This window comes from Diaphorina citri, unplaced genomic scaffold (assembly GCF_000475195.1).
Source record: "Diaphorina citri unplaced genomic scaffold, Diaci psyllid genome assembly version 1.1 scaffold1767, whole genome shotgun sequence".
In the NCBI taxonomy this organism is placed as follows: Eukaryota; Metazoa; Arthropoda; class Insecta; order Hemiptera; family Psyllidae; genus Diaphorina; species Diaphorina citri.
This window is the reverse complement of record NW_007379193.1, coordinates 16644-41435: the sequence shown is the minus strand read 5'-3', so window position 1 is coordinate 41435 and position 24792 is coordinate 16644. Positions and strand designations below refer to the sequence as shown.

At 37.4% G+C, this 24792-nt stretch overlaps 1 protein-coding gene across 1 annotated transcript in view; it reads left to right on the top strand.

Annotated features, from left to right (window-relative positions):
* Window positions 1-24792, top strand: part of LOC108253426 — a 58838-nt gene that overhangs the window by 19365 nt on the left and 14681 nt on the right. Inside the window, exon 4 of the mRNA XM_026829361.1 lies at window positions 7286-7498. Coding sequence (XP_026685162.1) covers window positions 7286-7498 — 213 coding nt within the window. The remainder of the gene's footprint in view (window positions 1-7285; window positions 7499-24792) is intronic.

Here is a 24792-nt window from a genome sequence, read left to right as displayed (position 1 = left end):
TGTAGGTATAACTCAAAACAACACCTAGATTACCTGGAACCTAGAGAATTTATCGTTGAAAGGATTATGGATTACATCTGGATTTACAATCTCACGAAGAAATCTTCGATCTTTGAGCAGGATCGGAGTCTTTATATTATAGGTAAATTTTCATCAGTAAATGGTTTCTTCAAAATTGGTCCCAAGGGCAAGGTAAATCATGAGTGTACTTGTACTTGAAGGCATGTGATGTTTATTACTGGTACTGGTATGTATTAGATTAAGTAAATAAAAATTATACGTCGGTACGTTACAAAAAAATCTCGATATTAACCTTCACAAATATGTGGTGTGGCAGTAAATGTCACAACTTTATAAAGTTCCCATCATTCTTTTTCTTTGCAATTCGGATATTTTTGGGGAGAATGTCGATTTTTTATGGACCCGTTTTTGCGGAATGTTACTCCAAAGAATTACGCAATTGGCATTGTGAATATTTATGAATATTGTGAATTCTTATAGGTAGATATTGTGAAAAAACCATCAGATTTGTATTTCGTGTGAATATGTGAATCATGGATGGGAAGGCTGGGATTAATGGATTATGTTTCCCAGATGTCCTTGGATGATAGTTTTTATTTGATTTGCTTTTTCTTTTATGGCTTCTTCTTCTTCTACTACTACTACTTTTTCGTCTCCGACTCCTTTTTCGTTTTCATGTTATTGGTCTTTTTCTTCTTATTCTTCTTTTTCTGTTCCTTCTTTCTTCTTCTTCTTGTTCCTCTTCAGAAGAGGAACATTCTTCGTCTTTTTCTAGTAATTATATTATTATCAAAGGTATGTTCTCTTTAATCTTTATCAGAACAGTGTGGGCAGCTTCGTTAACGTTAGAAAAGTTGCATTGAACATCGTAAATCGTAAAATTGTCTGTCTTGAGAACGATTGCAAGATTTGCACATGAAGTTAGAGCCAATAATGAACTGATTATGCGTAATTTCCAACTTGTAGGTTTATGAATGGATCCCGTATTTCTCCATTCATTCATGAGATTTTAGATTGTGATGTAACGAGAACTTGGATTATTGAAGAAATCATCATTGTGAACAGAGTTCAAGTGGTTGAAGTGGATGTTAAAGAACTTACTGAACTTCTAGATTAATGTAATGCAAATGAAGAAATTTATACTGTTAGGCAAACACTAAGTAAACAATATGCAAGATGCAAGATTGGGTCACGAACGCTGATTATGCGTAATTTCCAACTTGAAGGTTTATGAATGGATCCCGTATTTCTCCATTCATTCATGAGATTTTAGATTGTGATGTAACAAGAACTTGGATTATTGAAGAAATCATCATTGTGAACAGAGTTCAAGTGGTTGAAGTGGATGTTAAAGAACTTACTGAACTTCTAGATTAATGTAATGCAAATGAAGAAATTACTGTTAGGCAAACACTAAGTAAACAATATGCAAGATGCAAGATTGGGTCACGAACAAAACTACATACCTAGGTACAACGAGATCTATTTGTGAGTACATTGGGTTAAACTTAGATTTATTTCTAGAAGCAGTCTCTGTGATAAGAATTAATTATGTTCCCTATGTAAAATAGGATGGACCATGTCATTAGTCTGATTATAGTTAAAGAACTTACTGAACTTCTAGATTAATGTAATGCAAATGAAGAAATTACTGTTAGGCAAACACTAAGTAAACAATATGCAAGATTGGGTCACGAACGAAACTACATATCTAGGTACAACGAGATCTATTTGTGAGTACATTGGGTTAAACTTAGATTTATTTTTAGAAGCAGTCTCTGTGATAAGAATTAATTATGTTCCCTATGTAAAATAGAATGGACCATGTCATTAGTCTGATTATGCTGCCAGAATATGACTGAAAAGTCCCTTTACTCACGCAGTCTAAACAATGTCTTATGTATTTGGCACATAATAATCATAACATTTATACAAAAAATATACATATACCTACAGTGCCGGTTACTCACGATCAGACAGACGAAATGTGTGTGGAGGAAAAAACTCCTAGAAGTTGAAAAATGACTTCACTTTCTAAGTTGATAGTAAAACACGACCTGAAGAATTTCCATTCAATGTAATAAACATTGTAGACAAGAGGCTCGAGAATTAGAAAGTCCAGGTAAGTTGAAGAAAACAAATTGATGCTTGAAGTGGACTTGGAATAAGTAGATACTTAGATGCATATGTTGGAAATTCTCATCCCAATACCAAATTGGAAGGCAATTTGGTAATGGCTCGCTCATTCGATAAAACCAAGATAAAACACTATCAAACCATCATAAAATTGCCTCCATCAAAATCAACAAGTTTCTAACTAACCAAATATTTGAAGAACACAACCTGAACATACTCGTAGATTTGAAGACCATCAACATTCACTTGATGCTATTAAAAGTACGCCAGTCAAGTTTCTGAAAGCTTCAACCCAAATAGATCTCTTTGAGTCTGATTATGCTGCCAGAATATGACTGAAAAGTCCCTTTACTCCCGCAGTCTAAACAATGTCTTATGTATTTGGCACAGAATAATAATAACATTTATATAAAAAAATATACATATACTTACAGTGCCGGTTACTCACGATCAGACAGACGAAATGTGTGTGGAGGAAAAAACTCCTAGAAGTTGAAAAATGACTTCACTTTCCAAGTTGATAGTAAAACACGACCTGAAGAATTTACATTCAATGTAATAAACATTGTAGACAAGAGGCTCGAGAAATAGAAAGTCCAGGTAGTTGAAGAAAACAAATTGATGCTTGAAGTGGATTTGGAATAGGTAGATACTTAGATGCCTATGTTGGAAATTCTCATCCCACTACCAAATTGGAAGGCAATTTGGTAATGGCTCGCTCATTCGATAAAACCAAGATAAAACAGTTGATAGTAAAACACGACCTGAAGAATTTCCATTCAATGTAATAAACATTGTAGACAAGAGGCTCGAGAATTAGAAAGTCCAGGTAAGTTGAAGAAAACAAATTGATGCTTGAAGTGGACTTGGAAGAGGTAGATACTTAGATGCCTATGTTGGAAATTCTCATCCCAATACCAAATTGGAAGGCAATTTGGTAATGGCTCGCTCATTCAATAAAACCAAGATAAAACACTATCAAACCATCATAAAATTGCCCCCATCAAAACATCAAAATCAACAAGTTTCTAATACATTTATACAAAAAATATACATATACCTACAGTGCCGGTTACTCACGATCAGACAGACGAAATGTGGATAGGAGGATTTTTTTTTAATTGTGTTAAGCATATTTAAATGTTTGTCACAAATATCGTTCCCCGATTAGGTATTACACCTAGATAAACTTTATGACGTAACTTGGACTCGAACCACCAACCTCCAGATCCAAAGTCCAACGCATTAACAACTGCACCACTGAGGAAAGACGAAATGTGTGTGAAGGAAAAAACTCCTAGAAGTTGAAAAATGACTTCACTTTCCAAGTTGATAGTAAAACACGACCTGAAGAATTTCCATTCAATGTAATAAACATTGTAGACAAGAGGCTCGAGAATTAGAAAGTCCAGGTAGTTGAAGAAAACAAATTGATGCTTGAAGTGGACTTGGAATAAGTAGATACTTAGATGCATATGTTGGAAATTCTCATCCCAATACCAAATTGGAAGGCAATTTGGTAATGGCTCGCTCATTCGATAAAACCAAGATAAAACACTATCAAACCATCATAAAATTGCCTCCATCAAAATCAACAAGTTTCTAACTAACCAAATATTTGAAGAACACAACCTAAACGTACTCGTAGATTTGAAGAACATCAACATTCACTTGATGCTATTAAAAGTACGCCAGTCAAGTTTCTGAAAGCTTCAACCCAAATAGATCTCTTTGATTCACATCTGGTGAAGATTTGGATCTATCTGACTCATCAGAAAAACCATGAGAGTGCACAAAATAGTCAAACACAGGTTGTTCAAAACATTTACCAAATGATGTGACAGTAGGGCCAGTAGGCAAGGAGACTACAAGAGAGGAGATTGACATGGTTTGGGCTTGTAGAGAGGCGAAACAAGAGGTATCTTTTCAATCTTTCTTTCTTCTCCACTTTTCCCGTGTTCAGACGGGGTCGGCATTTTTGGCCAGCCTCTCAATCAGCCTGGTTTGGGCTTGTAGAGAGGCGAAACAAGAGGTATCTTTTTAATCTTTCTTTCTTCTCCACTTTTCCCGTGTTCAGACGGGGTCGGCGTTTTGGGCCAGCCTCTCAATCAGCCCTAGGGTGATTGCTAAAAGCAATTTTATTTCTTCTATCCTCCTTCGATTTCGGGAATATAGTAGTTACAGTTCCCTCTCTATCAAACATTTTTTTACCCCTTGTGGACACTCTGTATAAGTGTGTATGCAGGAATGCCAGGACCAGCATGTCATGAAGGAACTAACTCGACTCACACAAAACCTGGATGTACCTACATTTTTATAATGACTTGTATGATTTGTTGGCATGTTGGCTATTATTTGATAGGTCTACAATTCAGTCTAAGGTCTAAGTGATGAATCATATGTGAAAGCTCGACTTGTAAGTAGATAATAAAATTACGAGTAGGTATGTGATCCTTGATAGTGCAGTGTCAGGATCAAGAATATACCTACCTTCTGCTTGTTTGACGCACTTTATAATTATACTTCGTCTTTTCTCTTCTCCTCTTCCGCTTTCTCCTCTTTTTTCTTCACCTCCTTCGCCTTCTCCTCTTTTTTCTTCACCTCCTTCGCCTTCTTATAGAATGAGACTATAGAGGTACCTACGCATGTTTATCCTGCTGGAATAGGATAGAAAAAATCCACTTTAACCCCAGCGATCTAAACAAGATACATCCAGAGCGTAATGTAACCCCAATTTTATGAACTTTTATATGGAGCCCCAGTTATGAAACTACCCTTGGTCCCAGTTAGTTCCTAAAAGCAGGGTTCTTCTGTACTGTATCTGGTATTTGGTGAAGAGGATATTTATTTATAGTGGTATTTTTTTTTTTTTTTTTTTTTTTTTTTTAATTCTGAGTTTCTCAGGTTACTTTCGCCTTGGAATCTCCACAAGTTGAGATTACACCTTAGGTCTGAATAAAATTATATTAAAAATAGCAAGGTGAAGAGTTCTGCAGCTATGGCCAAAGTGATTTCTTCTGCTTAGGTATTTGTAAAAAAAAAGAAGAGAGAAAAAAAAATTGTTCTGCATTAGATAGTAGTACTAGATGCTATTGAATATATATAATCATAATGATTCAGTTTATCTAAAAAAATCAAAAATAATCACTCCGATTTTTCATTACTTTTTTTTTTTTAATTTACCTGGATAGAATTGCAAATTCAATGAAACTCCAAACGTAGAATGCCAAATCTAATGCACAAAAAAAAAAAAAAAAAAAAAAAAAAAAACAAAACAAAACAACAACATCCAAACATCCCACCGTTTCGTGTTTCATGAATGACGACGTAACACTAACGTAATAGACGGCAACGTGACGACGAAGTTGAAAGTTATTCACTTCTGCGGGAAAGCGTATAAATAGAAAGCACAAAGGCCGGAGTTAATTACGGCGTACCTATAGCTCAGCCATTCTTAACCTATGGTCCGTGGACCACTAGTGGTCCGCGAGAAGGTTTCAGGTGGTCCGCGAGAGGTGAGTAAGGAAAAAGTCATCGTGTCTCTATTTTATATAACATACCCCTAAGAAAGAAAAAAAAATCTTTCCTCTTTTCATACAACAGGTAGATATAGGTCCTCTAATACATACCCATTGTCACATAGCGTGTACAATGTACAATTGATTGCATATACATAATTACATAATCTCAAGTGGTCCGCGAGATTTTTGGTTTATCAATAGTGGTCCGCCAATTCTAAAAGGTTAAGAACCCCTGATTTAGAACTTAAAATCTGACAAATTGTCACAGATTTTAGGACAGACATTAAATCGAATCAAATCTCACCATAATAAAATTCAAATCTTCTCCTCCTTCTTCTTCTCCGTCTTTTTCTTCATCTTTTCCCGTTTTCAGACGGGCTCGGCCTCTAAATCCCAGCGTTTTCGTCAGCCTCTCTAAATCCCATAATAAAATTCAAATACGATTATTTAAAACCATTTTTTTTTTTATAAATATATATTTTTGAAATAATATCAAGTGTAAACTCAATAGTGGTGATTTCCATTAGTCCAAACATGGTCTTGGTCGTCAATTCACACCCAACACCTACGTTGGTAGATTGTAAGCTCAGCTGTTGCTAATATCAGCCTATCAATCAAACCTGACCGTTCTTATCATTATCATATTGAAATTCAAACATCGATTATCATTATCATATTTAAATTTAAACGTAGCGTCATTATTTGGTATCATGATTGATGACAAGAGCTTTGATAGAACGACGGACGTCTTATCGTCCCGAAGTCGAAGAGACAAGGAGGATGGGATAGAAAGCCAGCCGTTCCGAGAACGAACCTTAGCTTTTTAGGATAGATTTCGCCCCGGGCGAAAATCGAACCTACGACAAACGTAGTGCTTACAACACTGGAGCGCCCTCCGAGATAATCAGGAAGTTTTTCTGTTAAATGTTAAATCCATGACTTCCCCGCCTCAGGAAATCCTTTTCTAATCTAATCTTATCTAATGAGACCGCACACTTAGGCAGAATGACCATAGGACCATAGATTATACGTACCTCCTCAGTTCTTGTAGCTATATGATCTTGGATCTTGTAGGTATGTGGTCTTATACTTCTATCACTAATCGACCGGCATCAAGCTATCAAGTTTCGCCTCAAAACTTTAATCCGTGTGGTGAAAGTGCATCTCCCAATCAAATCGAAACCATAAGATCACCATACTAATTGCATCGACTTCTAGATTATTAAATACAGGTGGTCTCATCAGGGCCTTTCACACAGAAAAAGAACTGGGGAAGTAGGCACTATTAGGGTGTCGGAAGCTCGATTTAATGACTGGGTTCCGTGTGTCTGTCTGTGTGTTACTTTCTTATTTTATTTTCCTTTTTTTTTAAAAAAATTTGCTGACTTCGGGCCCTCCTTGGGGAACTCGCAGGGTGAATCCCCCCATGTGGACGGTCCTGGGTTTCACAGTCTTTAGCTTGAAGACATTCCTCACCTGCCAAGGTCCATAGGAAAGTAGTAATATCTCCTCAGACATAACTTTCGGTGAGCTTCAACCAACCTTTACTCTTCGTTTTTTTATTTAGAGGTTTGATAGAGGACACCGTAACATCGGAGGTCTTTCAGGAGCGGCTCATCAAGAACAAGACGCTGCTGAACGTGATAGAACCCGTGCTGGAGAACAAGTCGATGGCCATCCTGTTGACGATACTGCAGAGAAGGGTGGAGTATGACAAAGATGTGCTATTCCAGTTTACACAATTGAGGAAGCAGCTGAATGTAGATGAGGAGTACACGGTGGCCCCTCTACTCATGAAGTACTCGCATTCGATACACCAGGTAAGAAAACTGCTGAAATATTAGGGATCAACATGATAAGCAATATGTTAGAAACCGAGTTCATATTAAGATTCCTTGTACTGATAATTCATATGATAATATTCCCACAGCCACTCCAATTAGTCCATCAGGTTCCTCATATTCATCAGCTGCATCTACCCCTTCGCCCATTCCCAAAAGAATTCCTAAGAAGGTGCTGAGATTTGCTGATGAGTATGAGAAATACTATAAGTAACCCTTGCATGCACTTGTCATTTCTCAATGCATTCTTATATTATTTTTTTTTTGTGGTTGACCCGTCCTTTGTACGGGATCAGCGTGGCATAAGAGTCACAACTTTGAGGTGCTGCCATTTTGAATCGGGATGGAATATGAATTAGGAATAGAATAATGCGTCCAGGAATACTTAGGTATTGTTGTGATTAGTGTGTACCCGGCTTACACAGATGTTGAGATTAGTGTGTACCCGGCTTACACAGATTACAACATAAACATAACCTAAAAAATAAGGTCAGATTTTCAGATCAGAAAAATGTGAATCTCCAGAATTTTCCTTCTGTTCTTTTTATTAAAATAAAACTTGTTATACTATTCCTGAGACTTTGAAATGAAGTGAGTTTTCCTTTTTTCATCTCTAGTTAGGCCTCAAAGGTCAGTACATACAACACCATGAAACTGTTTTCATGGATTTGGGACATAAGCTTTCTTATCCTTCATCCTTCTCAGAAGCATTAGCTTAGCTTAGGAAGGATCCTCCTGTTAAATAAAGAAAATAAAACATTAAAAAAACATTAAAAGCTACTTAGGTATCTAATATTCAAGGATGTAATAATACCTATTGTAATACCTAAAGAAATTTTGAGGATATAAGGAGCAGTGTTGTGTTTTGTGTTTTTAGTTGTTCATCTTCATCCTTGAGCTTCGAGAAATGCGTAATATAATCGGTGAAACCTGAATCCATGTTGCAAGTTGACAATTCCTTCTATGATCTTGTCAGTAATTCCTTCTATGATCTTGTCAGTAATTCCTTCTATGATCTTGTCAATGCTCCGAGGTGCTTTGAACGTGCTTGCCGTTGCATCTGCTTGGGATGATAACCACGATTCCCAAGTCGGCTTCGGTGCCGTGATTGGTAATGACTTGAATTCTTAGATAGACCTATTGTAAATCTTGGTATAAAAAGTAGAGATATTCGTAGTATAACATGGATTTGACAATAAGTATTGATATGAATAGTACGTATAGCTGGGCCATGGTAACTATAATATGACCAAGAGCAATATTCGTTTTCAATGCAATAGTCAAGTTTCAATGTTCGATAAATTTTGATAAAGTTCCCATATCCAATGCAGGATTGTTGTACTATTTAGCTATTGTAAGTAGAAGCAAGCTGCAATAGATAATGATGTCAATAATAAGCTGTCCTATGTGTATCTCTGTTAAATAAAGTTAGCAGTTAGTAAGTACCTATGCTAAGGGCTAAGAGCAGGCTCAGTAGCAATTCGTTTGTAATTTGGCCTGATAATCCCTATCAAAATCAAATCTAATAAAAGTGTAGCTCAGCACATCCAGAAAAGGGGAGGGGACACACCTCAAGAACGTATTTCTGTTACAAAGTCACACAAAACAATATAAAGTTCAAAGTCTACCAGCACCATAAAATACATACTGACCAGGGCATATGACCATTTGTAACTTTAAAAGGTCGAAAATTCAATTTTTAATTGCCGTTCTAATGGAAAAGTTCAAAGAGTTGTGACGTCATTAGAGATTCTCTACCATTGCACATGTGACATGTTTGGCAACAATGCCTATTTTTTTGCTGTCACATTGATCTGGACACACTATAAGTGCACAGTAGAATGATATACAAACACGGTATGGTATGTATATTATTATAGTTATTAAGTGTCATGGTGAGGCTATGACTATGATGATGAGGATTTAGTAACGAACCACGATCAATGAATTAATGAGGACGGTGCAACTTGAAACTAAATATTTGTATTCAAAAGATAAATTAAACTTGCAACTGAAAAGATCTCTAGGAAAATCAATGGTCCATCGACGGGGTTGAAGGGCTCAGAACCATTCTATTTTACGCTCAAATCGACCTTTTTCCAAGTTCTTTGTATACTTAGTCCTAGTTCACTGAACCTCCTTAAATATGTAGAATGGAGGAGTTGCAATTGGGAAAATATTATTAATAAAAGGTCGATTCCTACGTAAAAAGTTGTTAAAAAGTTGTGAAAAATCCAAATCTGAGGTCAAAACTCCGAAAAAGTAACTTTAAAAGGTCGAAAATTCAATAAGCAGGGTATATTCTGCTCTCTCCTAATGACTTTGTTTGTCCTCATTGCAGGCACCTCCGACGAAACGCTCACCAACCTGCACGACGCTCTCAAAGTGGAATTCCAAAAGCTAGTCGACACCTACAAGAACGCCCTGCTCAAACTGGAAGAGCTCAGTTTGAGCGGCAAGATCAACGGAGTCATAAAGGGCCCAGCGCCGGTCAATATATCTCATCAGCGGCAACTTTCGCTGAAGCAGAATGACATCCAGGTACATAGTTCTCATATCAACATCATAATGTAAAAATTATAGAGCGACCTCCGCGGCTGAGTGGGTATCTCACTAGGCTTGCACGAGTTCGGGGTACACTCAGCCTTGTGAGGACAATTGAGTCGCTACTTTAATCGAGTAGCGACCAGTGGCGGCAATACCAGAGTAAAAAGTAGCCAGTCTGGTTATTGGCTATCCTGATCCCTATTTATAATGCCACAACAAGACACTGGTCTGCTTCCTGTTCAAGGCCCCAGCCAGGCCCCAGACATTTTAGGTACTATGTTCAGGAGCTGTGGTGTTTCCTAAAAGAAAAAATATAGATATGTCAGAAATAGTAAAGGAGGCTCTTAGTAATGCTGTGATCAACAGCCTATTGATCTCGGGAAGTTACTATACCTACAATTGTAATTAAACTCACATGAAGGGGTAAACGCTTCAATGTGCAAAACACTTCGTCAGAAGACATGATATCCATGACATTTTTACATGGTTTTTGCTGATATCCACAAAAATTGTGAAGAAGCAAATAGGGTTTGATTGTCAGGAAAGGCATACGGATCCAGTAAAACAATATGACCAAAACATCAAAACGATAGTCCAACAAAGTCAAATTTCTCGGCACCATAGACCATGGCAGGTCTAACCAAAGCTTTTAGTATATTACTAATACCCGTGTGCGAATGGCCCAAGTGTTGGGAGATAGATACCCGTGTGCGAATGGCCAACGTGTTGAGAGATAGATACCCGTGTGCGAATGGCCCAAGTGTTGGGAGATTATCTCGAGATCTAGCACATTAACATGGTGATCAAGCCTGGGAACATTCACTGATTGACTGTGGGAAGAAAAGTCGATTTTCTCAGAGTTCCCCAGCTTCTGTCAGAACGGAGTACGCCATTTGGCAACTTAACCCGTGCTGGAGAACAAGTCGATGGCCATCCTGTTGACAATACTGCAGAGAAGAGTGGAGTATGACAAGGATGTGCTATTCCAGTTCACACAATTGCGGAAGCAGCTGAAAAAAATTTCGCCTGCGGCGCTGCTAAACAACTCGCAAGACAGTTAGACCATCTGTGGCAACAGTAAGATTTATATGCACCTGGAAACGGTAAGATTAATGCAGGCAATTTATTGAACAGAGCGAAGAGTGGGTGAGACAACATCTTTGTAAGCGAATAGATCGATGTTAGTTATCTATGTACTTCTTTATCATCTTCTTCTACATCATCCATTTCCGTCCGGGGCGGATTTTATGCTAAACGGATAAGGTTCGTTCTCGGAAAGGCTGTCTTTCTCCTATCCGGTCTTTCTTCTGTCTTCTTTCGGGAGGATAAGACCTTAGCAGTTACAGTTCCCTCTGACAATCCTCTTCAAAAAAACTAGTAACAAGTTTCACCAAGGTGACCCGAATTCGGCCGCTTAACATTATTTGGCACCTAACGATTGTGTCCATAGATTCCAGAACTAGTTCTTGTACTAAAGAACAATGCATTGTCTTTATCAGGCAAACAGATTCCATCTGGATATTTAGTAGGTATCTAGTAAACAGATTCGCTCTTATTGAACAGAGCGAAGAGTGGGTGAGACAACATCTTTGTAAGCGAATAGATCGATGTTAGTTATCTACTTCTTTATCATCTTCTTCTACATCATCGATTTCCGTCCGGGGCGGATTTTATCCTCAACAGATAAGGTTCGTTCTCGGAAAGGCTGTCTTTCTCCTATCCTGTCTTCTTTCTGTCTTCTTTCGGGAGGATAAGAGCTTAGCAGTTACAGTTCCCTCTGACAATCCTCTTCAAGAAACTAGTAGCACTTATTGAACAGAGCGAAGAGTGGGTGAGACAACATCTTTGTAAGCGAATAGATCGATGTTAGTTATCTACTTCTTTATCATCTTCTTCGACGTCATCGATTTCTGCCTGGGGGCGGATTTTATCCTAAACGGATAAGGTTCGTTCTCGGAAAGGCTGTCTTTCTCCTATCGGTCTTTCTTCTGTCTCCTTTCGAGAGGATCAGACTTTAGCAGTTACAGTTCCCTCTGACAATCCTCTTCAAAAAACTAGTAACAAGTTTCACCAAGGTGACCCAAATTCGGCCGCCTAACATTGTTTGGCACCTAACGATTGTGTCCATAGATTCCAGAACTAGCTCTTGTACTAAAGAGCAATGCATTGTCTTTATCAGGCAAACAGATTCCATCTGGGTATCTTAGTAAACAGATTCGCTCATTGTCCATATTATATTCTTCTGGTTCGCGGTTTGGCACCTAACGATTGTGTCCATAGATTCCAGAACTAGTTCTTGTACTAAAGAACAATGCATTGTCTTTATCAGGCAAACAGATTCTATCTGAGTAGGTATCTAGTAAACAGATTCGCTCATTGTCCATATTGTATTCTTCTGGTTCGCGGATTTAGATATTAGTTTTAGATAGATACAGATATGGTATACCTAGTTAAAAGAAACGCGGAAAATCTCGACGGGAAAGAAGTAGACCGGAAAATTTCAATGCTAATAATGCTACAATGGTGGTCACTCGATAATAATGATTTCCATAGATATAGGAAACTCCTAGTAGCCGAATTCGGAGAGAAAATGCAGATAAACATAATTAGCAGAATCTGCTGAATTAGCTAGGTACTTAGTACTTGATGAAAAATTTCTACTCTATCATATCAATGGGGAACTGAAGATTTCCCAAAAAGACAATTTTTAATCAGGAATTAGGAATTGAGGACAGGGGAAATTCATACTTGACATTTGAAAAGGCGAACTGTAGGTATCTATACTAACGAGATTTTGCTGTAGCTTTTTTACTTTGTATTTTTAGGAGGTTTGATAGAGGGAACTGTAACAATGATGGACTTATTGTCCCGAAATCGAAGAGAGGAGGACAAGATAGGAGAACACCGGCCGTTCCATGAACGAACCTTACCTTCGCCCGGGCGGCAATGGAACCGGCAATTCAGCGCGCATAAGGCAGTCTACCTCCCAAACTAACTAGGCTGGTAAGGGAAAGACTTTATAAACACCCTGTATAGGATGACTTGACCATTCGGGCACATCTTGTAGACTGGACTAGCATGCGGATGTGCTATGAGAAAAACATCACAAAATCTTTAATGTTTGTTAAAGTTTTATCTTTCCACCAGTGTCGAGGCGTGAGTTTTTCAAAAGGGGAAGCTATATGTACTCGTAAACCCTTGAACAGTATGCCGATCTACTAGTGGCCTTAAGTATCGTTCACTCATACGTCGAGAATACGTTCCGTTTTCGTCCCGACACGCTATCTCTATAAAAATATACATAGTATGTTTCCCACGCGAATAGAAGCGTCCTCAACGGAGTCGGAAGCGTGCTTTTATCGGAACAGTCAGCTCCCATGGCGTAGTGGTCACTGCGCTAGCCTTGCACCGACCAAATTTCTGTTGGGTCGCTGTAAACAAACCATGCCAATGAATAGAAGCGTCCTCAACGGAGCCTTGACCATAGTACCGACCCTCGCAGAAAGTTGAGAAATGTATTTTTTCTTTGATGGTCGATGGTCTCGGCAAGGGTCAATGGTAAATGGTCCTAGCTCCGACCATAATACCGACCCTTGCAGAAAATCAAAACATTGAGCTGAGTATTTTTTCTGTGATGCGCCGATGGTCGAAGGTCTTGGCGAGGGTCCATGGTCGGCGTTGTGCGCGTGCGCGTTAATCCTCGCGTTATTTCGGCCACTCCAGCTTCCACGAAGGACAATGAATGTAGATGAGGAGTACACGGTGGCCCCTCTACTCATGAAGTACTCGCATTCGATACACCAGGTAAGAAAACTGCTGAAATATTACATATATTCATAAAGCTTTCTTATCCTTCATCCTTCTCAGAAGCATTAGCTTAGCTTAGGAAGGATCCTCCTGTTAAATAAAGAAAATAAAACATTAAAAGCTACTTAGGTATCTAATATTCAAGGATGTAATAATACCTATTGTAATATCTAAAGAAATTTTGAGGATATAAGGAGCAGTGTTGTGTTTTGTGTTTTTAGTTGTTCATCTTCATCCTTGAGCTTCGAGAAATGCGTAATATTCCAATTTTCCAATTCAGCATAACAGACTCGTCCAATGATGAGGTACAATTGAAAATTAAAATACCTAACAGATACCTCATAATATGAAATATTGTAATAAAAAGAGTCTATGTTACTCCCTGAGTAACATGCAGTAATAAACATGCCGGTCACAACTGCACTGTTTTGTGGTAAACCAGGGAGTAGGTGTTTATGCAAATACACTTTACATTTTATGCAAACGGTGTTCGTATAATCAAGCAGATAGATAGAGAATATAATCAACTATTTGCAATGCATACTCAGGACATGAGATTCTGTCAATTAGTGGTCAGAATCCCGGATGTTCGCTCCGGTAAACCAGGGAGTAGGTGTTTATGCAAATACACTTTACATTTTATGCAAACGGTGTTCGTATAATCAAGCAGATAGATAGAGAATATGATCAACTATTTGCAATGCATACTCAGGACATGAGATTCTGTCAATTAGTGGTCAGAATCCCGGATGTTCGCTCCACGAAGGACACTGAAGCTACGCCACTAATGTTGATTTTCCCATTGTCTTTATTGTAAACAATTCACTTTATTCTACTTCTGCTGAATCACCTCTGATGTTGTGGGTAGGAACATCCTATGTGCCTGTCGTTATTGTGGTATGGATATTACAAGTTATAGTTCATCCAGATCAATGTGACACCGACCCTTGCAGAAAATCAAAACATTGAGCTGAGTATTTTTTCTGTGATGCGCCGATGGTCGAAGGTCTTGGCGAGGGTCCATGGTCGCCGTTGTGCGCGTGCGCGTTAATCCTCGCGTCTTTTCGGCCGCTCCAGCTTCCACGAAGGACACCCGCAGGCACGGAGCCCTCTTTTGCAAATATTGAGGCAATGTCGTTGAGGCAAAAAGAGGTAAGAAGAACACCAGTAACTTATACTCTTTACAGAGTACCCTGTGAAGAGTATAAGATACTGGTGTTCTTCTTTTCAAGATGAATCTTCATAAAAAGTGTCAGAATCTATCAGTATAAAAGAGAAAGAGGCAATGAGGAAGCGTACCAAAGTCCATCGAATTTGGTCGAATATAGTGTAGACCATACTGTATACCAGTCACACTCAGAACGTCTGACCCACCCAGGTCTGACGAACCGTCGGAGCATGTGTGTGGCGGGAAGATCTTCCAACCGGGGTCTGCCCGTCTGAGAGTCCTGGGTGTGAAGCTTTTTCCACCACACACTGCCTGACAGACGGCGGGTTCACTTTATTCTACTTCTGCTGAATCACCTCTGATGTTGTGGGTAGGAACATCCTATGTGCCTGTCGTTATTGTGGTATGAATATTAAGGAGCGCGGTAGCGCTCCGCCCCGCCAAGTCAAGAAAGTTTGACCGCGCTACTAGAGATATTATACGCGACAGGTTCCAAGTTATAGTTCATCCAGATCAATGTGACAGCAATGAGTCATCATTATTGCAGGAAATCCTTACATTGTTGCAATTCAGGTAAAGGTCTATTTTTGATAAACTCTCTCTTCTAAAATGCAGAGGCATCAGCTCCAAGTTCAGAGGTTTGATTCCAGAGCAGGCAAGGTGGATATCGCCCAGCCTGACTTTGTTTCACTGTCGGAGGAAGCACTGTGCAATATAGCTTCCCCTTTTAGAGATTCTCTACCATTGCACATGTGACATGTTTGGCAACGATGCCTATTTTTTTGCTGTCACATTGATCTGGACACACTATAAGTGCACAGTAGAATGATATACAAACACGTTATGGTATGTATATTATAGTTATTAAGTGTCATGGTGAGGCTATGACTATGATTATGAGGCTTTAGTAACGAACCACGATCAATGAATTAATGAGGACGGTGCAACTTGAAACTAAATATTTGAATTCAAAAGATAAATTAAACTTGCGACTGAAAAGATCTCTAGGAAAATCAATGGTCCATCAACAGGGTGGAAGAGCTCAGAACCATTCTATTTTAGGCTCAAATCGACCTTCCAAGTTCTTTGTATACTTAGTCCTAGTTCACTGAACCTCCTTAAATACGTAGAATGGAGGAGTTGCAATTGGGAAAATATTATTAAAAAAAAAGGTCGTGAATCATATGTGAAAGCTCGACTTGTAAGTAGATAATAAAATTACGAGTAGGTATGTGATCCTTGATAGTGCAGTGTCAGGATCAAGGATATACCTACCTTCTGCTTGTTTGATGCACTTTATAATTATACTTCGTCTTTTCTCTTCTCCTCTTCCGCTTTCTCCTCTTCCACTTTCTTCACCTCCTTCGCGTTCTTAGAGAATAGACCAATAGACTATAGAGGTAACTACGCATGTTTATCCTGCTGGAATAGGATAGAAAAATCCCTTTACCCCCAGCGATCTAAACAAGATAGGTACATCAGAGCATAATGTAACCCCAATTTTATGAACTTTTATATGGAACCCCAGTTATGAACAACCCTTGTTCCCAGTTAGTTCCTAAAAGCAGGGTTCTTCTGTACTGTATTTGTATGTGTAAAGAGGATATTTATGTATAGTGGTAAAAGTTTTTTTAATTCTGAGTTTCTCAGGTTACTTTCGCCTTGGAATCTTTTTTTAAATCGATTTATCTCGATATCTAGAAGTCGTAGAAGAAAAAGAAAAATTTCGTTGGTCCTCATTTTTCCTGCTCTATGACTTTGAAACATCACCCAAGTAAGCGCAACTGATCTATTATGGAAGATGACATGATTGTTTTTGAGGTTTGGGAACTTATAATGATCGTGTAGCCAGATAACAAGTAGTAATCCATCAACCATGAAGCACTTACACTTGATGAGTAGGTACCTTCAGTGTTCCTGAACCTCGGGTTATTTCACACTTGGAAATCACCAAGGAAGCAAGAATTTGATGGAAGATTGTATGTACGAGCAACACCAAAGAAGACCAGATTATGTTCTTCTTCTTCTTCTTCTTCTTCTTCTCTTCCTCCTTTTTCTCCTCCTCCTTCCTCTTCTTCTCCTCCTCCGTTTCCTCCTCCTCCTCCTTCTACTTACGTCCATTATGTCGTACACAAAAAGCCCAATCCGAGGCTTAGGTGTAGGGACTAGACAGCCCTAAAGGATAGAATAGAATAGAATATACCTTGTTTATCCTGCTCGAATGAGACTAAAAAGTCCCTTTACCCCAGCAGTCTAAACAAGGTCTCGTGTATTTTATGGGTTACAATACATAATTAATACAGTAGACCTTGCTTAATTATAAAAAAAGAAAAAAAAAATAATAATGAGGTTAAGCTTCTACGAATCTACGTCCATTATGTAGTTATGTAAATACATGTCAATGTAGACTATACTTACGAGTACATACTTTTGAACAAGAAACACAAGAATTCAATCAATTCATCACGAAAGCAATCTCATCTAAGTGGGGATATTAGATTTGAAAATGAACATAGTCTTGTCTTGACTATAACATGAAATGTAACAAAAACGAATAACTTGATCCATTAGAAAATATGTATAATGTTGACTATAACATGGAATGTAACAAAAACGAATAACTTGATCCATTAGAAAATATGTATAATGTATACCCTGCCCCTTCACCATTTGACTTATTAACAATTTCACTAATAGTGTCTGTAGTGGCTCATTGAAAAATACCTACATATTATCTGACCAAGTTAATACACAATTTCACAGATTAGTGGAGGTAGACTAGCACATTATACACCATTTGACTAATAAACAATTTCACTAATAGTGTCTGTAGTGGCTCATTGTAAAATACCTACATATTATCTGACCAAGTTAATAACACTGAGGAAGTACATTGCAGTCCCAGGGGGAAAAAAAAAAGTTAATACACTATTTCACAGATTAGTGGAGGTAGACTAGCACATTAGGTACATATTTGCTCATATTGGCTCCTTATACCTACGAGTAAACTAACAGGTGCTTTAACTAATGTCAGAGAATTCTCAGATGTAATTGTCAGAGAATTGAGCTCTAGAGGTAATCAGATGGGAATATTTCAATTACGTGTATCTACAAACCAATTTGAAGTTTGTTTAAGTCATCTAATGAGCAGTTAGTATACTTGGGAGTTTAGCTAGGTGGGTAATTTGAGTTTTGATTAGTATGATGGTAACTGTAACTGCTACTGTTAACATTAAGTGCTCCTGAACTTTGTATTCATCTTGGTTTTGATAGTTTTGGTGATAGAAAGAAGAAAGATGGATGGCTTCTTTCTTATGTTCATTATTGGGTACTTTTCTTAATATATCCTTTCTAGTACATTTGTTGCTCGTATCAGGTACCTATGTAGGTATTAGGAACTTGATGGTTTTTTGTGTTGTTCAGGTTCTTTTGTACCGGAGTTGTACGAACTACCTTGTTTGTTTTTGTTGTCTCAGGCATTTCTTTAATTTATCAGAAACTAGATCATAAATTTCTTCCTTTTCTCTAAAAAAAGTCTTGATTACCGAATTCCGGTAGCATATTCGGTCATGTTTGGAGAAGAAGACGAAGAAGGAGGAGATATAAATAATTATGCGTACTTTCCTCCACCTGAATCGCTTGTTTGTTTTTGTTGTCTCAGGCATTTCTTTAATTTATCAGAAACTAGATCAAAAATTTCTTCCTTTTCTCTAAAAAAGTCTTGATTACCAAATTCCGGCAGCATATTTTAAAATTATATTAAAAATAGCAAGGTGAAGAGTTCTGCAGAAGATATGGCCAAAGTGAGTTTTTTCACTTGCTTAGGTATGTAAAAAAGAAGAAGAAGAAGAAGAAGAAGAAGAAGAAGAAGAAGAAGAAGAAGAAGAAAAATGTTCTGCAGTTAAGATCGAGTAGTACTTAGGGATGCCTTAATTTGAATATAAAGATCACCGTAAATCTTCCAAATCGATTTCGGTTTATTGCCACTTTATTTAAAAATCAGAAATAATCACTCCGATTTTTCCCCATTTTTTTTTTTTTTTTTTTTAATTTGCCTGGATAAAATTGCAAATCTAATGAGATTTAAAATGTAAAAAAAAAAAAATATTAGATTTGAAAATGAACATAGTCTTGACTATAATATAACATGGAATGTACGTATAACAAAAAACGAATAACTTGATCCATTAGAAAATATGTATAATGTATACCCTGCCCCTACACCATTTCACTAATAGTGTCTGTAGTGGCTCATTGTAAAATACCTACATATTATCTGACCAAGTTAATACACAATTTCACAGATTAGTAGAGGTAGACAAGCACATTAGGTACATATTTGCTTATATTGGCTCCTTCAACCTACGAGTAAACTAACAGGTGCTTTAATTAATGTCAGATAATTCTCAGATGTAATTGTCAGAGAATTGAGCTCTAGAGGTAATCAGATGGGAATATTTCAATTACGTGTATCTACAAACCAATTTGAAGTTTGTTTAAGTCATCTAATGAGCAGTTAGTATACTTGGGAGTTTAGATAGGTGGGTAATTTGAGTTTTGATTAGTATGATGGTAACTGTAACTGCTACTGTTAACATTAAGTGCTCCTGAGCTTTGTATTCATCTTGGTTTTGATAGTTTTGATGATAGAAAGAAGAAAGATGGATGGCTTCTTTCTTATGTTCATTATTGGGTACTTTTCTTCATATATCCTTTCTAGTATCTACATTTGTTGCTCGTATTAGGTACCTATGTAGGTATTAGGAACTTGATGGTTTTTTGTGTTGTTCAGGTTCTTTTGTACCGGAGTTGTACCAACTACCTTGTTTGTTTTTGTTGTCTCAGGCATTTCTTTAATTTATCAGAAACTAGATCAAAAATTTCTTCCTTTTCTCTAAAAAAAGTCTTGATTACCTACCGAATTCCGGTAGCATATTTGGTCATGTTTGGAGAAGAAGACGAAGAAGGAGGAGATATAAATAATTATGCGTACTTTCCTCCAAGCATATTTGGTCATGTTTGGAGAAGAAGACGAAGAAGGAGGAGATATAAATAATTATGCGTACTTTCCTCCACTAGGAATGAAGAAAAGAGGGAAATTATGTTCTATCTATTGATAGATTTTGACCCAAAGTAGTAAAACAATCATTTCCTCCACTAGGAATGAAGAAAAAGAAAATGAAGAAAAGAGGGAAATTATGTTCTATCTATCGATAGATTTTGACCCAAAGTAGTAAAACAATCGATAGAGATAGTAAAACAATCGCCCAACAAACAAGCTAGACACAATCCAAACCAACCCCGTTGACAACCCTGACCTTTCTGCTCATAACACTGGATTTGAAACCCAATACCAAACACAACCTGAGTGAACCAATCAATGTAGTTCTCAGAGCAATAAGTAAAAACAATAAAACAAAATCTAGTAATACATAGTAATAAAAACAATCTAGTAATGATAATAAAAACAATTTAGTAATAGTAGACTTGTTATTGGTCATAAACTTGGTAAGGATTATGATGGCAGTGATCTCATACTCATAGTCTTATAAATTCTACAACAGTTTAGGTATAACTCAAAACAACACCTAGATTACCTGGAACCTAGAGAATTTATCGTTGAAAGGATTATGAATTACATCTGGATTTACAATCTCACGAAGAAATCTTCGATCTTTGAGCAGGATCGGAGTCTTTATATTATAGGTAAATTTTCATCAGTAAATGGTTTCTTCAAAATTGGTCCCAAGGGCAAGGTAAATCATGAGTGTACTTCTTGTACTTGAAGGCATGTGATGTTTATTACTGGTACTGGTATGTAGATATTAGATTAAGTAAATAAAAACTATACGTAGGTACGTTACAAAAAATCTCGATATTAACCTTCACAAATATGTGGTGTGGCAGTAAATGTCACAACTTTATAAAGTTCCCATCATTCTTTTTCTTTGCAATTCGGATATTTTTGGGGAGAATGTCGATTTTTTATGGACCCATTTTTGCGGAATGTTACTCCAAAGAATTACACAATTGGCATTGTGAATATTTATGAATATTGTGAATTCTTATAGATATTCATGAATATTGTGAAAAAACTATCAGATTTGTATCTCGTGTGAATATGTGAATCATGGATTGGAAGGCTGGGATTAATGGATTATGTTTCCCAGATGTCCTTGGATGATAGTTTTTATTTGATTTGCTTTTTCTTTTATGACTTCTTCTTCTTCTTCTACTACTACTTCTTCTTCTTCTTCGTGTCCGACTCCTTCTTCTTCGTTTTCTTGTTATTGGTCTTTTTCTTCTTATTCTTCTTTTTCTGTTCCTTCTTTCTTCTTCTTCTTCTTCTTCTTCTTCTTGTTCCTCTTCTTCGTCTTTTTCTAGTAATTACATTATTATCAAAGGTATGTTCTCTTCAATCTTTATCAGAACAGTGTGGGCAGCTTCGTTTCATACAACAGGTAGATATAGGTCCTCTAATACATACCCATTGTCACATAGCGTGTACAATGTACAATTGATTGCATATACATAATTACATAATCTCAAGTGGTCCGCGAGATTTTTGGTTTATCAATAGTGGTCCGCCAATTCTAAAAGGTTAAGAACCCCTGATTTAGAACTTAAAATCTGACAAATTGTCACAGATTTTAGGACAGACATTAAATCGAATCAAATCTCACCATAATAAAATTCAAATCTTCTCCTCCTCCTTCTTCTTCTCCGTCTTTTTCTTCATCTTTTCCCGTTAGTTAAAATCTGACAAATTGTCACAGATTTTAGGACAGACATTAAATCGAATCAAATCTCACCATAATAAAATTCAAATCTTCTCCTCCTTCTTCTTCTCCGTCTTTTTCTTCATCTTTTCCCGTTTTCAGACGGGCTCGGCCTCTAAATCCCAGCGTTTTCGTCAGCCTCTCTAAATCCCATAATAAAATTCAAATACGATTATTCAAAACCATTTTTTTTATATATAATTCTTGAAATAATATCAAGTGTAAACTCAATAGTGGTGATTTCCATTAGTCCAAACATGGTCTTGGTCGTCAATTCACACCCAACACCTACGTTGGTAGATTGTAAGCTCAGTCAAGTGTAAACTCAATAGTGGTGATTTCCATTAGTCCAAACATGGTCTTGGTCGTCAATTCACACCCAACACCTACGTTGGTAGATTATAAGCTTGCAACTGTTGCTAATATCAGCCTATCAATCAAACCTGACCGTTCTTATCATTATCATATTGAAATTCAAACATCGATTATCATTATCATATTTAAATTTAAACATCGATTATCATTATCATATTTAAATTTAAACGTAGCGTCATTATTTGGTATCATGATTGATGACAAGAGCTTTGATAGAACGACGGACGTCTTATCGTCCCGAAGTCGAAGAGACAAGGAGGATGGGATAGAAAGCCAGCCGTTCCGAGAACGAACCTTAGCTTTTTAGGATAGATTTCGCCCCGGGCGAAAATCGAACCTACGACAAACGTAGTGCTTACAACACTGGAGCGCCCTCCGAGATAATCAGGAAGTTTTTCTGTTAAATGTTAAATCCATGACTTCCCCGCCTCAGGAAATCCTTTTCTAATCTAATCTTATCTAATGAGACCGCACACTTAGGCAGAATGACCATAGGACCATAGATTATACGTACCTCCTCAGTTCTTGTAGCTATATGATCTTGGATCTTGTAGGTATGTGGTCTTATACTTCTATCACTAATCGACCGGCATCAAGCTATCAAGTTTCGCCTCAAAACTTTAATCCGTGTGGTGAAAGTGCACATATTGCCTTATGGTCAGTCAGCTAATTTTCGCACTCCTTATGGCCAATCAGTTGAGTTTTGTGTAATCAGTTTTTTAGGTATACCCCGTATACGTACCTCCTCAGTTCTTGTAGCTATATGATCTTGCATCTTGTAGGTATGTGATCTTATACTTCTATCACTAATCGACCGGCATCATTAAGCTATCAAGTTTCGCCTCAAAACTTAATCCGTGTGGTGAAAGTGCATCTCCCAATCAAATCGAAACCATAAGATCACCATACTAATTGCATCGACTTCTAGATTATTAAATACAGGTGGTCTCATCAGGGCCTTTCACACAATGAGAAAAAGAACTGGGGAAGTAGGCACTATTAGGGTGTCGGAAGTTCGATTTAATGACTGGGTTCCGTGTGTTTGTCTGTGTGTTACTTTCTTATTTTATTTTCCTTTTTTTTTAATTTGCTGACTTCGGGCCCTCCTTGAAGAGGGCACCGTAACATTGGAGGTCTTATCGTCCCGAAATCCAAAAGAGGACAGAATAGGAGACAGGCAACCGTTCCGAAAGGAAACCTTATCTGTTTAGGAGAAAAGTTCGTCCTGGACGGCAATTGAACAGGCGATATAGCGTTAACAAGTCAGATACTCAGAGGGAATGGACTGAAGGAATGGGACCCATCACACCTCCTTGCGATTTACGATGTCAAAACGGTAATTAGCCAAAAGATTGACGGCTAATTAACTAATTCATCAAAAGCCATCATCAAGTCAATTAGGTATTCAACATTTCATAAGAAACGTTTATGAAGTTGATGGCCCAGAACCACGTTCGGACAGATTGGAGATTGGAATATTGGATTAAAATCTTAATTATTATAGGTACGAGTACCTATAGGTCCTAAATTGAGGAGCTTGGTGCAAGAAGGGCAATAAATGAAAATCATCAAACTGAGATATTTAACTTTAAAGTTTTCAATTTTTCATCAAAATCCTTGAAAAGTATGTTTCCAAAAAACGCTGTAACTCATCGAAAAAAAAGTCATCACTGCAGTTCAAACGTTGGAAGATAGAGTGCACCACGTTCTCTTCAAAAAAACCGTTTTACGCAAAAAGGGCAAAAAATCCATATTTCCCTTTCTGCACCCAGCTCCTCAATTTACCGATTTCAAATGTCAAAACCTGCATTGATTTTGATTGAGATATCTCACTACTGACTACCGACCGAGGTAGTTAGGTACAAGAAGTTAAATTTGATTTGATTTTACTTTTGATCGGTGTTTTGTCCTTCACTTGATGAATTTTATAGTGGTACCTACTTAAATGCGTACCTACCTAACAGGGAGGTTACTTATGCGAGAAGTTATACTATGTCACTATGAGAATAAATTCGACTAAATTGTTGCATATTGCATACACAGAAACATGTACATGTATGTCTGTCTGTTACGGCGCTGTTACTCTAATGGACCTTTTGTTGTCCTCTTTTCACGAAAAAACGCTTGACCGATTTTGATGAAATTTTTTGTGGTTGTTGAGAAGAGTACTGAGGGTGACATAGGCTATTTAAATTTGTCATATTCCATCCCGATTCAAAATGGCAGCACCTCAAAGTTATGACTTATGCCACGCTGATCCCGTACAAAGGACGGGTCAACCACTAGTTAGGAATATTGGTACATTGGTAGAATCTAAATCCTCAGAAGTGGCAGGACGGGTCTCGTGCTAAGTGGGGCATCTAGCTCCGAGAGCCCTCCGGACATAGAAAGAGGTAAGATGGTACTTTTAGTATACCTGTGTGGCTATGCAGATATATCTGGTAAGATAGTCAATTTAATATAGCTATGCAGATATCTAATAAATAAAAATATCTGATAAGATAGTACTTTGAATATAGCTATATATGTAGATATCTGGTAAGATGGTACTTTTAGTATACCTGTGGCTATGCAGATATATCTGGTAAGATAGTCAA